This window comes from Magallana gigas, chromosome 2 (assembly GCF_963853765.1).
Source record: "Magallana gigas chromosome 2, xbMagGiga1.1, whole genome shotgun sequence".
NCBI classification, from domain to species: domain Eukaryota; kingdom Metazoa; phylum Mollusca; class Bivalvia; order Ostreida; family Ostreidae; genus Magallana; species Magallana gigas.
Genome location: NC_088854.1, coordinates 59,871,305 through 59,887,980, shown reverse-complemented (window position 1 = coordinate 59,887,980; position 16,676 = coordinate 59,871,305). Strand labels below are relative to the sequence as shown.

Genomic DNA, 16,676 nt, shown 5'->3' with positions numbered 1-16,676 from the left:
ATCCACTCGATAGTTTATTCTTAAATGTTAAATAGACGGGATTTGAGCTAGATGGAAAACTTATGATTTTTTCAAGGGTGTTTAAAACATCTAAAATGAATAATCTTTTTTATTTATAATGCTTGACGTAAAAAGTTCGTGCCATTTGTTTTTTGTTTACAAATGATGTATTTTAAAGAAAAAAACTATAAACAATAGACGCTATACAAACAAGATAAACTGTTTAACTCTGTTTATATGCTAGATAACTTGTAAACAAAAACAAGGCTTTAGTCTTGTTTACAAAACTAAACAAGAGGCTCAGGGTCCAAATCGCTCACCTGCGCAGCAATAGTCATAACTCTGATATCCCTCATGAATCACCAAAGAAAGCATTTTTTATTTAAATATATACTAACCTTTAATTATTATTCGCCTATAAGATTTTCTTTTTGGTTTACTATTGACCGTTAAACAATTTTGGTACCGACGTATAATCGGATCGGCTGCAAAACCTTTTGGAATCAAGCTAAAAAAAGACAACCGACCTACCAACCAAGGCGAGCAAACTGATAGGCGAGTATATACCCGGTATTTTAAGTATAGTATTATCTATAGTTTCTGAATAGTATTTTTTAAAACTGGTGTACGAAATTATCATACAATTTATCAAACCATCCATGTAGTATTTTTCATGTGATCATATTCGGTAGACATCTACAAGTCGTAAAAAAACTGTATATCATTATTAGTGTGCAATAATTAATTAACAATAAAGGAGACATCACCTGTCATGCAAGAGAGCATTAACGATGCTCTAAATAAAACGTTAAAATCAGAAGTTAAATAGGCAAGCATTTTTACAATGGTGCACTTTAAGCAATTTTGAAAACAAATGCTATTTTGAAAGGGATGGTTAATAATTTATGTGTAAATCATAATGATGACGGAGAGTTACACTCGTGATCTCACGGCTTTATGGTGTACCATGATTTCAGTAATTTAATAGTTTGTGTATCTTGTTTCCTGGTCATTTAAAGACTTGTTTGACAGTTGTCCTCTCCAGCAATTGGTTTTCAAGACTATTCTGGATCATTCTAATTACAACTTAACAAAATTTGAGGATGTGTGAGTTACAGAAGTCAACGAACGCTATGGACAATTTATACGGAACACTTGCCTAGAGAATTAAGACAAAAAAATAACTGCTATCCGAATTAACAAAGCATTAGTTACTACGTGTTGATACTGATAATCAATTACTACTTGCATAAGTTACTACACGAAGATATTGATGACCAAGACTATTTTCAATATACGCGCATATACAAATAACTAATGACTATTTGCATTAATTGCTACGTTAGATACTGATAACTAATCACTATTTGCATTCGTTACTACGTGTAGATACTAATAACCTATGACTATCTGCATTAGGTACTACGAGTAGATACTGATAACCAATGACTATTTGCATTCGTTACAACGAGTAGATACTGATAGCCAATGGCTATTTGTATTAGTTACTACGAGTAGATACTGATAACCAATGGCTATTTGAATTAGTTACTACATGTAGGCACTGATAACCAATGGCTATTTGTATTAGTTACTACGAGTAGATACTGATAACCAATGGCTATTTGTATTAGTTACAACGTGTAGATACTGATAACCAATGACTATTTGTATTAGTTACTACATGTAGGCACTGATAACCAATGGCTATTTGTATTAGTTACTACGAGTAGATACTGATAACCAATGGCTATTTGTATTAGTTACAACGTGTAGATACTGATAACCAATGGCTATTTGTATTAGTTACTACATGTAGGCACTGATAACCAATGGCTATTTGTATTAGTTACTACGAGTAGATACTGATAACCAATGGCTATTTGTATTAGTTACTACGAGTAGATACTGATAACCAATGGCTATTTGTATTAGTTACTACGAGTAGATACTGATAACCAATGACTATTTGCATTAGTTACTACATGTAGGCACTGATAACCAATCACTATTTGTATTAGTTACAACGTGTAGATACTGATAACCAATGGCTATTTGTATTAGTTACAACGTGTAGATACTGATAACCAATGACTATTTGTATTAGTTACTACATGTAGGCACTGATAACCAATGGCTATTTGTATTAGTTACTACGAGTAGATACTGATAACCAATGGCTATTTGTATTAGTTACTACGAGTAGATACTGATAACCAATGGCTATTTGTATTAGTTACTACGAGTAGATACTGATAACCAATGGCTATTTGCATTAGTTACTACGAGTAGATACTGATAACCAATGGCTATTTGCATTAGTTAATACATGTAGATACTGATAACCTATGACTATCTGCATTAGTTACTACGTGTAGATACTGATAACCAACGACTATTTGCATTAGTTACTACGTGTAGATACTGATAACCAACGACTATTTGTATTAGTTACTACATGTAGGCACTGATGACCAATTACTATTTGCATTAGTTACTACGTGTAGATACTAATAACCTATGACTATCTGCATTAGGTACTATGAGTAGATACTGATAACCAATGACTATTTGCATTTGTTACAACGAGTAGATACTGATAACCAATGGCTATTTGTATTAGTTACTACGAGTAGATACTGATAACCAATGGCTATTTGCATTAGTTAATACATGTAGATACTGATAACCTATGACTATCTGCATTAGTTACTACGTGTAGATACTGATAACCAACGACTATTTGCATTTGTTACAACGTGTAGATACTGATAACCAACGACTATTTGAATTAGTTACTACGTGTAGATACTGATAACCAACGACTATTTGCATTTGTTACAACGTGTAGATACTGATAACCAATGACTATTTGTATTAGTTACTACATGTAGGCACTGATAACCAATTACTATTTGAATTAGTGACTTCACGTACACTCTGATAACCAATCACTATTTGCATTCGTTACTACGTGTAGATACTGATAACCAATGACTATTTGAATTAGTTACTACGTGTAAATACTGATAACCAATTACTATTGGCATTAGTTACTACGTGTAGATACTGATAACCAATGACTATTTGCATTAGTTACTACGTGTAGATACTGATAACCAATTACTATTGGCATTAGTTACTACGTGTAGATACTGATAACCAATGACTATTTGCATTAGTTACTACGTGTAGATACTGATAACCAATGACTATTTGCATTAGTTACTACGTGTAGATACTGATAACCAATTACTATTGGCATTAGTTACTACGTGTAGATACTGATAACCAATGACTATTTGCATTAGTTACTACGTGTAGATACTGATAACCAATTACTATTGGCATTAGTTACTACGTGTAGATACTGATAACCAATCACTATTTGCATTAGTTACTACGTGTAGATACTGATAACCAATCACTATTGGCATTAGTTACTACGTGTAGATACTGATAACCAATGACTATTTGCATTAGTTACTACGTGTAGATACTGATAACCAATTACTATTGGCATTAGTTACTACATGTAGGCACTGATAACCAATGACTATTTACAGTACATGTAGACACTGATTACCAATGACTATTTGTATTAGTTACTACACGTACACTCTGATAACCAATGACTATTTGAATTAGTTACTACATGTAGACACTGATAACAAATGACTATTCGCTGCCATCATTTGACTGATATTGGTTATCACTAATTAGATAAACTTACAACTGCTTAGAAAATTAGAGCGAATTTCTTGCTGATGTTGGGATTAACTAGTCATTACTAATCTTTCGATCTAGACTTTTTTAATACATGTAGTTTAGCGTTAATTTTTTTTAAGAGTTGTATTATTTGTGGAAACATCTTTACTTTGGGAAACATATCATATTCTCCAACTTGCTTTTTCATTCTCCAACTGTTTTTTAAAACTAAAATTAAAAAAAAGAAAGAAAAAAAATCACAAAACTTTTGAAGTGTCACGAAGTTGCCCATAGAACACTAGTGTAACATCAAAGATTTTCCAAGTATTCAAAAATTCCACCAACCTAACGAAATCAAAAAAATATCACGAGGAAGGGGGAAGCAAGAGTCTTTACAAAAATAACAACACTTCAATAAAGAATTAAGTAAAATTTTAAGAATACAGTAAGTTTTATCGTATCATGAGAAATGACAGCAGGGGAATGGTAAAACTGGTAACATTAGTCCATTATAAAAGATCATAGTTAGGACTTAAGAAATAAAACTCTTTTTTTTAAAATTTACATTTGAAAAACCTAAAATGATTTCTTATATATGTATTTACGTAAGTTTGTTTTTACTGTGCGTAATAATGATGATAATGAGCGATCATTGTGACGCTATAAAATATGACTTTTGCCCCCTTTAATAATTTCATGCGATGAGCGGTTTGTTCTATACTATATCTATATATGGATAATATTTTAAACCTAAATATTCAGTAATCAGTGAATGGTTATCAATATTGATTGATTGCCTATCGACAGTTGAGGTTAACAATTGTACATTTTGTTATGATATATGCTTACACATAAACATTCTATGCCTTACAGATATAACTTTCAATTTGGTTCAACGAAATTTAAATAAAAATTTAATATATAATCATATTTTTTCATCGGTAGGATTGTTAAACTTGTTTTTATCATGCTACCACAAATTACTTTTTATCAATTCATTCAAGTCAGCTGATCAAGTCGTCATAGAACCAGAACCCTCCATAAGCGTGGTCACCATTGGTTAAACATCGGTGGGGTTAAACAGGGCGTTGTACTTTGCCCTTTGTTCTTTATACTATTGTTGAACGCGAGTGATGCACATTAACTTCTTCCGTTTAAGTTTATTTGAAAATCTTACGATTCTTTGTATTAACAAAAAACCAAAGCCATTTAGCAACAAGAGAGCACTAAAGAAATAAAAAAAAAAGCATTTATGACCTGTCAAAAATCATGTCATTTCCTATTTTTCTTTACCACATTTCTTCATAATTGATAAAGCATAGTAATCAATTGATTTCTATTTCATAATTGAATATCTGTTAATCTTTTCAAAATCTTCATTAAGATACAATGATATGCAAAACAACCCACCATAAAGTGAAACGTCACTAAATGTCTGCAAATCGGTTAAACAGCGAGGAAGACTTTGGAGTGGTGAATACATTATCTGACTAAGTGTGTCACTGACTAGAGGCTTTGTCTATTGTATTCCAATCACAATCACCTCGTTAGCTATTGTATTATATATTGTGTTGGGGGAGGTATGGAAATGTGATCAAATTCTCTTTATTTGATCACTTCCGGTACCTTCTGAGTTATATTACAAATCAAAAACAAAATGGATGAGTAAATCAAAATAGCTTTTTATTCTATCAACACAACGTACAGTAAAACATAAGTCACTTCCTGAGCAAGATAAAATGATATAAAGAATAAAAGAAAGAAAAACAAAAAATGGTTCCTTACAATTTTGCCTGAAATAACAGAAATGAAACAAGAGCTGACAAAGAAACACTAAAATACAAAGACCCGTTTTGTTAGTGGATTTATAGAATGGACAGTCTACATCTACTGTAGAAATCAACAAGTTTATTACCTACTTCTATACCAAGAGTAGCTTCCCTTTAATGATTCTCTATATTTCTGTTTTCCCTACTTAGTAACAGATAAGACTGTGAGAGAGAGAGAGGTAGATTTAGTCTCGTTTCTACTGGACATCATGAGATGTGATAGTCCAATCAGAGAAGAACCGATAGAGAAACATTCATGCAGCTGGCACTGACTTCTGGTATACACAACGACAGTTTTAGTCCTTTGTCTGGTTCAGAAGTGCTCCATGCGCCGTAAGCTACGTGGGTTACAACAAGATGGCCGCAGAAGCAGCGGCGACAGAGTGTTATACACTCACGGAATGAGGGGTTGATCCCTGGGGTGGGGAATCGAAGATTATACAAGTCTCTACAATGTGGGATTACGCATTTTTACAGGGGTGTTCGGGCGGGAGATTTTCTGAGGGGTGCCCGCTCGGGACACAGGTGTGACGGAGCACCTCTCAGGTAAACTGTCTATGGCACACTCCACAGCTTCGCCGATGTCCTCAAACAGCTGGACGCCCTCCCGACTGGCGAGGTCGATCAAATAGGAGCGCCCTCTATTGTAGTCATCAGCGGCCGCCTTGGTTATCTGTAGATAAGTAAGAGTCAATCAGTCACTTTCATTTACCTTCACCCCCAGTAGATAGCGAAGCTTAATCTCGTCATAACAACTGATTATCATATTTACATTCATTATCTTATTTACATCAATATGTTTACATAGATAAGTAATGACAGTGAAAGTAGTTTATCTAGACAGCTGATAAGTTTATGTAAATCATTATAGGGAGACAACTGTTACCTTTTCTCCTCCTATGTACGTATCGGGCACCATCTTCTGGACACAGAGAACAACCTTACAACCTTTCCCAATGTAATACCCAGCCTAGAAAAAAAAAAAAAAATTTAATGGAAACTTCGAATCACTTATTTAAATTATTTCACTGAGAACATTACCAATGATCTTTTACAAAAGCGTTTGATCCAGTTTTTTGGCTTACCTCAATCATGGAGGACAGGGAGCGTGTTTTTCCTGTGATGACGTACAGAAGAACCCGACACTTTTCGCGGTTTGCGACCTGCATCGGGATGAACTTGTATTTCCACTCAGTACGCACATTTGGATTGGTGTAAGACAAACCGTACTTCCTGTGAACACAAAATAAAAAGTTATTTTCATCAATTCATTAATCATCATGGATGATGCAATTGTTGACATTAATATTCATAAGTATTAAAGTAAACACGTGTTCTAAACGACCACAACAAAAACAAGTTATGTAATTCAGGCCTGATTAATTAATATAAATCTTAATCAATAAAGTTTATAATTTACCTTATCATGGGGATGGCGATGTTATCTCTCCATTCCGAATCCCCACAGCTTCCTCCCAAGTAAATGTCAAAGGTCGAATCATATTCTTTGTTGCAGTCAAACATGGAATTATGGGACACACCTAAAACAGCAAGAGAATTTCAACATAAGCAAATTGCCTCTCTATCCCAATCAATGACTCTCAGGCTACATCTACAAATCTTTAACAGAGAAGGTCCGGGGTCTCTACCTGATGGAAGCACATTCCTGGCTATGTCTAGGAGCCTCTTCCAGACTGACTTTTTCTGGGAGTGGTACTCGGCAAGGATGCAGCAGAATTCCTCGAAGCTATAGGTGTCATTGTCGTCCCAGTGGCCACACTTCCTGAGCCAGTTTACATCCAGGGTGTAGCCCATACAGCTACGGTGAGCCAGGCAAATCTGTCAGGAAAAGACACTGATATAAAACACCATTCCCACTGATTAAAAATTGTCATTATGATAGATAGAATTCTAATTGAGATAATTGTTCAGTTTCTGTTTCTCAAATAACTACAATAATTCTCTGAGGGTACTTTTTTTTACTTACATCTGAGAGACTGAGTCTACCATCATTGGAGGTATTCATGGAGTTGAAAGCTTCTCTAAGTTGTCTGTCATAAACAAAAAAAGAATCAGTTATAACGTTGTATACACAAAAGATTAAGAATCTAAAACAAACTTTAGATCAGTGGGTACTGAAGATGTTGTTTTTTACTCACAAGAGAATTTCTCCCACTTTAAGGAAGCCATATTTGGTTGGGACTGCCCCCTGTTCTTTTCCAAGCTCAGAAACAGGAACATTCTAAAAATAGAAAATAAAGTTTGTAAATTACAAAACAGTGCATAATTACATAATTAATTGTCTCAGCTATTTGCAGTACAGGTTTAACAAGTTGTTTGACACTGACAAAAAACGAGTGCTGCGTACCTTTTGTAACACATGTGCTGAACACTTCAGGGCCGTGTTAATGTCCTTGAAGACGGGGAGGGCATTTCTCTCGATCAGATCCACAAGAATTTGTCGCCCTCTCATTATGTCGTCAAGCTCTCTAAAACAAACAACGATCGATCTGTTATGACACGCATATATTATAACAAATATGAAAGTCATGGTGTGTTTCTATCAATCTTTTACTGATTTTTCTTTTAAGTTATATGACACGCAATATTAAAAAACGATGTATCGCTTTGGAGAATTAATATTTCTCCAATGATTGAAACACCTGTCAATTTTCTTTTTGATATCTTTAATAAATTATTCATTAGTCTCATAAATAATTCACAATTTTGATTTATTATTAATAGTGCAATAAGAAAGAGTATAAAATCTGGGACGGTGTTTCCAAAATTAGAAATAATACATGGAAAAACTAGCTATAGGTTGCATATAGAAAATTGAAACCTTCATTAAAAAAACCTATACGTAAAAGGTTTCAAGTATCATGGAAAACCCCTAGGTAAGGAAAGCCCCTAGGTAAGAATTATCTAAGTGGCCGACTGTAACGTATAAATGTCCTTACTTTGAGGTGACCTTTTCTCGGTGAAAGTAGACCTCTGTAGAATTGTAATCATCCATCACAGTTATCACCTGTCTGCCACGTGCTGACAAAATTAGAAAAAGGTTGTTAAGATACAAAAAAACAGTCATCAACTCAAAACAACAACAATATTTTAACACCCTTCTAATAGCTTTACAGTCTCGTATAAAACTTCTACTGGTGCCTGCAGAGTGAATGATTACATGTATTTTCTTTGCAGGCCCTTATTCTAAACATTTATTTTCTTACTAAACGCTAAGTTCTTAAATATTTCACCTTTTTGGGTCACTTGGTGGTTTTGACAGTTGTAGTGGTGATGAATTTAAAATAATGGGTTTGAAACATCACATAGAGGGAGAATAGAGCTATACAAATACAGGTGTTTGCTGAACTACACAATGAATCCTTACCAGTTAAGTATGCCGTCTCAATCATGGAAGACACGGCCCTTGTTCTGTTGTCAATCACAAACAGTAGCAGTTCAGCGCTCTGAAAACAAAAGACGATAAATTCCATGAAATCCTCGCCCTGTCAGGTCAGCTAGCTGCTACGATACAGCTGGGAATAAAAGCCCTACTGTGCTCCCATCTTATTATGCATGTGTGACCCTGGGGTCAACATAAAAATTCATTGATTAACTCTTGAGGGTCTGTACATATCAATCAGGCTTCAATTTTAAACTTCCTTATCAACTTTCTTTATTAATTTGAACCCTTCTCAGAAATCTATCATCACTTGCATGCTTGTGAATTAATTAATATTTCCTTCACAAGTACATACAAATGGCCACACGAACTTTATGAATGAGTTTTTCTTAGGATATCAAGAATTTGTGACTTCATTGATAAATGATAATTGTGCACTATGGTTAAATTCATGAATCAAAATTTGAATGAATCTATTCACAAAGTCAGATGACCCAATGACAAAAAAATCACGCAACTTCATCAGTTTAAATAAATGTCATTATAAAGGATTGGTATATACCAGATGTATAAATAAAACCATTTTTCAAAAATTATTACTGTATTTAATGTCTATATGATCGTGAACCATGATAAATTTGCAGTGGTTAAGATTTCCCTTGCTTATTGAAGTTTAGTGCTTTAATATTTCATATTTGTTTAAAGGTGTATTGTACAATATTGTCCCCTTACTCACCTCTTTAGCTTGAGCTTCTAACTCCATTAGCTCTGGGCGCCATGTTTGAACTTGCTAGAAGCAGAAAAAATTCATAAAACTTAAAATAAAACGCAAAAAAAGATCATAATGGTTAAAAAGCAGTGTTTTAATTGAGTAACAACATACACAATGTTTTAAGCTTAAAATTTCATGCAAGTTTAACAATGAAGAACAATGATAGTTAAAAACAATGGAAAGAAATTAATGAAAGTTTACAATAAATTTTGAGATATATATGAAGTGAATGAACCTAAGGTCAAATTCCAATTAAAAAAATTGTATTTTCTGAATACCAAATTAAACAATTCAAGATTTCAAGATTAAATTTGCATTTGCTTTGAATTCATTTGAAAATTCATTTGTAATTTAGATTGAGTTCATCTACCAATAAACAAGTGCTAGATTTTTATTTTTTTACTGTCAAGAGAAAATAAGCCCTGAACGTTTCCTTATTTTTTGACATTAGTATTCCGTCCATGTTGGTGAGGGGCTAGTTGAATTGTGATTTAACACTGCATGGTAAGGAATGTGACACGAGGTCACTTCTCAACCAAAACACTGGATAATAATAAAACCTAACGACAGGCTTCTTTGACTAAATTGTAGGAGTACAACTCAAAAAACACTAAAGTACTCTGTTGGAAATCCCCATAATGGCACAGTTACAGGGTCTAACGTGAATATAACAGGATTTAGCTTAAATATCAAGATTTAAATTGTCCCAAATATTCCCACAAGTGTTACAAATGTTTCACAATTTTCATTTAACATTTCCTTGTTTGCCTCCATAAACATGACCATGCCATGTACATACTACAGTTTGAGAAAATGTGAACATTTATGCGGAAAACTCCTTTCTAAAATCATTGACCTCAATTAATTTCATTAACTCTATTTCTTAAAAGAAGGAGGTAAATTTACTTACTGGATTATAAAATGTAATTCCTTTTTTCTTATAGAATGGAATGGCAGCCTCCTGCCTCCATGTCGTGGGGTTACAGGAACCACCAAGAAACACTGAAACAAACGATCGCCATATTAACAGGGGGATCTGAGAAAAACAGGGGAGGATCAATGATAACACAAACTAAATCAATAAAAGGGGATCAGAGAAAACAACAGAGATACTATCCATTGGATCAAACAATTCATACTGTCAGAGTATTTAATTTACACAGGGAAGAAATGAAGTTTATAGAGGAAGAAAAACTGAATAACTATAAGACAATCGTTGGCCTATAGGAATATAATGTATTCTCAGTTCTCCTATCATTGTTCCAAAATAGGTTGGAAGATTTTTTAAATTTAAACTTTTTTTTATTTCCCTTCCTTTAGTAACAAACTATCACTTAACAATTAACTTAAAATTCAAAATCAAACTAGATTGACAAAACTTCAAACCATAAAAGATAAATTAGCACGTCTGACAAGAGACTGTGCAGTGCTACAAAATAATTTGCTGACCTTTTCGTTTCCACTTTGAGCATTCCATCGTATCCCTCGACTTCTCCTTGTACAGAGATTTAGGGACGGGAGCTGTGAGTCTGAAAGATAGGAGCACCAGTTTAAACGCTGGGGACAAACAAACTGTGTAATCTGGGTACACACTCGCCAATGGGCCAACCCTGACATAAAGTAATCATGTCATTTTCACTGGCTTTATAAAGTTCAGCGGCCACGCATGTTTCATGCTCTATATCATGCATAGTGATATCACCCTTATCTGCCTTTGTTAATTACACAATGTCTGTTTAATTTTGATTTCGTAGTCACCTTCACTTGTGACCCTATTTACAAGATTAAATGTCAAAAAAGATATATTGTTTGATAAAACATTGTTAGATTTAAAATTTAGTCCAGCCTATATATAATTTTAAAACATTAAAACAATATTACTATCTTATTGATTTATTCAAACTACCAGTACACCAAAAGTGAAAACAAAAATCTTAATAAGTTCTCATGAATTACAATTAAATATTAAATTTTCAACACTTATTCCCAGTTATTTCATAATTTGTTTTGAAAGAGTAAACAAAATAATTAAGAAATTTACGTTTCAAGACAAACACAGTACTTACAAAGACTTTATGTGAACCATTGTTACAGTTCGCGAGTTTCCAGTATTATGACAGTGAGAGTAAGAGGGACGATATATATAAACATATTCTGTGACACATGGTTGATTCTTGATGTCACACAGCGATAGATTAATTTAACCACATAAAAATGCTGCCTCCTTCTTGATTAATGACAAATTACGTCGACATGTCACATTTTCTACTCAAGGTATTTATGGGGACAAGCTTTTTACTTTGTGGATGAAAGTTTCAGCGTCAGAATACACATGAAATCCTTTCGGGTGAATTATACAAAGTGCAAATAGCTGTGTACTTAAATTACACTATTATAAAAAATTAAGACTCAAAGCAATGTCAGAAATCAAAATATTATTTGCACTTCATAATGAATAAATAAGAAAAAAAATGAAAGAAAACAGAAAAATGAGATGACAGCATTTATCTGCACCCCATTATAACAGTTTCTGATGCATGGTACGAGTAGCGCTTCTAAAATAAACTGTATTTGTATTTTGAAATTATTCAAAAATATTATGTAAATAAGTTTTGTCTTCTGATCTCCATTATAAACTTTATTATAAAATAAAATTTTATATTCTGTATGATATAATTACTATGCTTTTAATCTTTAAAACTGTTTGCATTAAACTGAGCATGCTTTATAATCCCCTCTCTGATATTTTTTTGCTATAGCCCCACTTTTATTTATTTTTTTTTTTGCTTTTAAGTCCCACCTTCAGTCTCTTTTTGATAAAGCCAGATCCCCTCCTATAAACCCACCTTTTGCTGTAGTAGTTCTGGAGCTCAGTGACCAGTATACTGAACTCGCCGAATGTTATGTGATCTGGCTCACAGGGGCTGCCATACTCTACTGCACACTGCACCATCTCAAAGACTGAAAAACACAAACAAAAACACGTACAGGTACAATGTCGGGATACATAACAAAAACAATAACAAAAACAGTGGGCTCTGACCAGGCCCCTACCTGCAGTCATGCCCGTCTGTACAGATTTACTGTACAAGCAGGCCGGCGGGGAATTTATACCAAGAAAGTGGGTCTAACACCAGTTGTAATAGCATTATCACGTAGAACTCTGACACGATAAGTGATTCCAAATTCCTGCATTCTCAATGAGACAAGCACCTGTCAAAATCTTTTTTACCTTTCACAGGTAACTCTGCAGTTATTCTTAGCATCCAATCCCACGACTGAGATGGTTGGAGAATGGTCTAATTGACCAACAGTAAGTATTGTAATTCTTAATGACTATGGTAACTAATCAGAGCAGTTATAGAATTCATAAAATATTATAGTCCACTTCTCCTCTTATCACAATTTTACTACTAAATTACAGCATTTACAACTCTCTTGACTAAAAAATTTACGATCATTCTAATAAATTTCTAGAGTTATTTATAGCTCGAATACACATTTAAAAGTTTTTTAATTCCATTGTTCATTTGCATCATTACGAAATATTAAACAGCTATTTTACAATTCATTGAAAGCCTGATTAAAAGCACCTGTAAGAATAAGAAAACATAAAAACCCCGCAGACCTGTTCATCGTTGGGACCTACCGTAGATTTTTCCATCGTGTAAAATTATCACATGTCGACCACACCGCAGATCATTTTATACCTGGCTGTTCGCCGCCAACACAAGTGAGAGGCTCCGAGACAAATCTCGGACTTGTAAACCTTATAGCTAACTTCAATAAATGCCCCCAAACAAAGTAAACCCTTTCAGTGGCCCCACACAGATCACATACAACCCAACAACTGGTCTTGGACAGATCAATAACATATCCAACAAGTTAAAGTTAACACCATTAACTGGCTCTAAAACAGTAGTGAGCAAATTCATGATGTAAAATTAATAGTCCTTATAAGAACATTGTAAATGTGCTAGTGACTTTTAAATACATGTAACAAGCTTCAATGCTCAGACAAAACATTTCGAAGTAAACTCAAGCAGGAATGGTTTCTGATTTTGTGACAGAATTTTTGTAACAAAAATTGGTGCAGGTCTTTTAAGTTTTAGTCATTGAATATGTGTTCTAGCAAGTGCTATTGCAACCAACGTATCACACACAGCTAGTGAAATGTGTTTAGTCAACATTCAATGTATTTATTATATGTAAATGCTAAATTTGTAATAAATCATAAAATAAAATTAGTTAAACATTATGTCAGTGAGCTAAAGGTTTTAAATGAACATGAAAATGGTGATTTTCCTCCAAAACTAAGTCAAGGTGACAGGTGACATCCACCCTGGTTCTTACGAACTGCAGTATGAAGGCTCCTACACAGTTTATACAAATGTAAATAAAAAGGGATTCATAACAGACAAGATTTCGAGCAGTGCTGAGAAGGAATGCCTTCTATAAATACTTCTGTTGGTCTCAACGATCAAACAAACATCCCATTAAATACTTACTTCACTATCTTTTACTGAGCTTTAAACAAGACATTTATCAATGTAAAGAGCATATTCTAAAGTGCATTCAATTTTCTCCCTACAAACATTCTATAGGTACACAGGTACTAAGATATTTTTCCATCACTTAACAAAGTGTAGAAAACATAGTTGTTTGACAATCTTGCTACCATGATAAATGCCACGGCATTAGATGGTAGGGATATAGACAAAAAAATTCCTCATATCAAAAAGTATTATTGAATTGACGTATTGACATTTATGGGTTCGGTTGATGGAGAGTTTAAGGTGCTTTGGCCTCTTTTAACCTTGCTGACCTCTGACCTTCCACGTAAACAACCCTCTCCCCTACCTTGTCTTCGTAATTCTTCTCACCAACGACATACAACCTACACTGTCATAAATCTATCAACAACTGACCCGACATTTGAATTGCAGATATGTGTTGGTATTACACTAGGAAAACACTGCAAAAACTCCAGGAATATAGAATAATACGTACTTAATAGGGCAGCACTCTTATATCATATTTCATAAAAATTTGCTGCAATATCTAATCTTGTGTAAAATTTAAGTACCAGGTAAAAAATAATGCATGTATATAGATGAGGTGAAGGCTGTTTTGCTTGTTAGTTTTATGATAAATCTAAGCCTAAGGCAAAAAGCTGTAGGACTGGGGCGTATGATAATGAGGTCTGCGCTGCGGTCTGTGGACGGGGATGAAAGCTGACAATGCGCCGAGAGGACATCCATCAGATTCCCACTCAGCACCTTCTGATTCTGAGTCAGTGGTCAGGCGGTGTTACCTTGAGAGTTGGATGGATACAGGCCAATGCTGTTGAACACATCGCGGATAAGATGGATTGGAAGTCGCTCATTGCCATCTTGGAATTTGTTGAAGACACGCAAGAGATCCCTACAATAAATCAAGAACCACAGAGTGTTTGGAATTCATTGCCTGAAATCTTTTCATCTGTCTTTTGTGGAACAACTAAACAACAGGTACTGCTATGTATGTTGATTAAAAACATTGTATCCACATCGGTTTTTTATGCATGTTAACCACTTTGGGTTTCAAAGATCAAACACAAAAATATCAGACCCCAGTGGAGAAGAGCCCAGAAATGTCAGACAAGGTTTAACCAGTGATGAATGATTATCATGGTCTCTTGAATGTACTTTCCAATTAGCCTATTGGTTGTGGAAATTTCAAATCTTCAAAATACACACCAATGAAAATATATATACTAATCATGATTAATTAAAACAAACCAATGGCGATATGGTACATAGTAATTCTTGCTAAGCGTTGTGATGGTTGATCCATTACACAGGTTTTAACTTCTCTCACCAAATAAACAACTTCTGAATACATTATAAAGCAAGGCCCAAGTGACATTTATTTTACAGTGCACTTAATTCTTACACGGAAACATAACCGCAATTCAGCAAACTTACATTTCTATTTTGACACTTCTTCGCTGAATTTTTAAATTTAAATTCATTAACAAATTACTATTTCAGCATAAATATTCAAAAGAATGGTAAAAACAAATTATTTCTTAAAATTGGAGCAATAAAAATAATCCACTATACAAAGCACACTGACATCCAGATTGATTGATTTGCATAAACAAATTTCCATGCCATCGATTAGTAACAATGCTTTCCATAAAGAGGCTGTGTGCTTTTAACTGCGCAAGGCCTATAAATTTTTTCGGTACAAACCTCAACCAAACATTTACAGACATATAATCAAGTTTCCCTTAACCAAGTTTATAGAACAGTAAGGATACAATTACATACTTTTTAGCCATACTGATCTAGCTTTGTAATCTGCACAAAGAAACCTATACATGTACCTGTGTTGTCCGCTTACGCATTGTACCTGTAACATTGTAACTATGCATCTAATTTCACGTGAAAGATAGCACAAAAACTACACATCATGAGCCTAAATTGTACTGATATATTTACATTAAAACAAAAACATTGCCCCGCTTTGCACCAGTAACAATAACCTGATACAGTGGTAACCTAGTTCGGCTAGGACCGCGTAGAAAGACTGGATTTATCCGGCAAGCAGCACGTACAGATTTAAATGCACGTACCTGGTGGTTTTCCCCCACACTCGATGAGTACCGTTACACGTGTCAGAATGGTCCCTGTCGTCCTCAGAAAATATGCTGAGAACAAACGCAACCAAACTGGACATATCCCTGTCCTACTTTCACTTTGCCTCTCATGTGTGAAGTTAATTCGTCCCTTTTTTATTCGTACCTAACCACCCCCGGAAACTGAAATATCGGACATCCCTAGAAATATGTTTTGGAGCCACGCATGTAGTGGTCTACTGTCTACTTAGAAGGGGGGTGGGGTGGGGTTGGGGAGAACCCCCCCCCCCCCTTCCGCAGCGCAGACACGGGGTGGGGTGGGGTGGGGTGGGGGGGGGGGGG

The 16,676-nt window shown here is 34.5% G+C and overlaps 1 protein-coding gene across 4 annotated transcripts; it reads right to left on the bottom strand.

The window, feature by feature from the left end:
* Positions 1-5,374: 5,374 nt before the first annotated feature.
* On the bottom strand, positions 5,375-16,484 carry LOC105348459 (uncharacterized). Of its 4 annotated transcripts, none has more exons than XM_011457879.4 (16): positions 16,332-16,484; positions 15,027-15,136; positions 12,559-12,673; positions 11,162-11,241; positions 10,623-10,714; positions 9,677-9,730; positions 8,926-9,004; positions 8,498-8,579; positions 7,906-8,026; positions 7,697-7,779; positions 7,525-7,588; positions 7,187-7,376; positions 6,958-7,078; positions 6,623-6,770; positions 6,424-6,507; positions 5,375-6,210 (listed from the first exon to the last, which is right to left on the bottom strand). In XM_011457879.4, exons 1-16 carry the CDS (start codon positions 16,433-16,435, stop codon positions 5,986-5,988), a joined length of 1,752 nt encoding a protein of 583 aa, XP_011456181.3. In that variant the 5' UTR covers positions 16,436-16,484; the 3' UTR covers positions 5,375-5,985. The 4 variants fall into 4 exon arrangements, with proteins under 4 accessions (XP_011456181.3, XP_065933636.1, XP_011456183.3 ...); XM_066077564.1 differs by lacking the exon at positions 16,332-16,484 and adding an exon at positions 16,083-16,132; XM_011457881.4 differs by lacking the exons at positions 15,027-15,136; positions 16,332-16,484 and adding an exon at positions 13,362-13,477.
* Between the last annotated feature and the right edge of the window lie 192 nt (positions 16,485-16,676).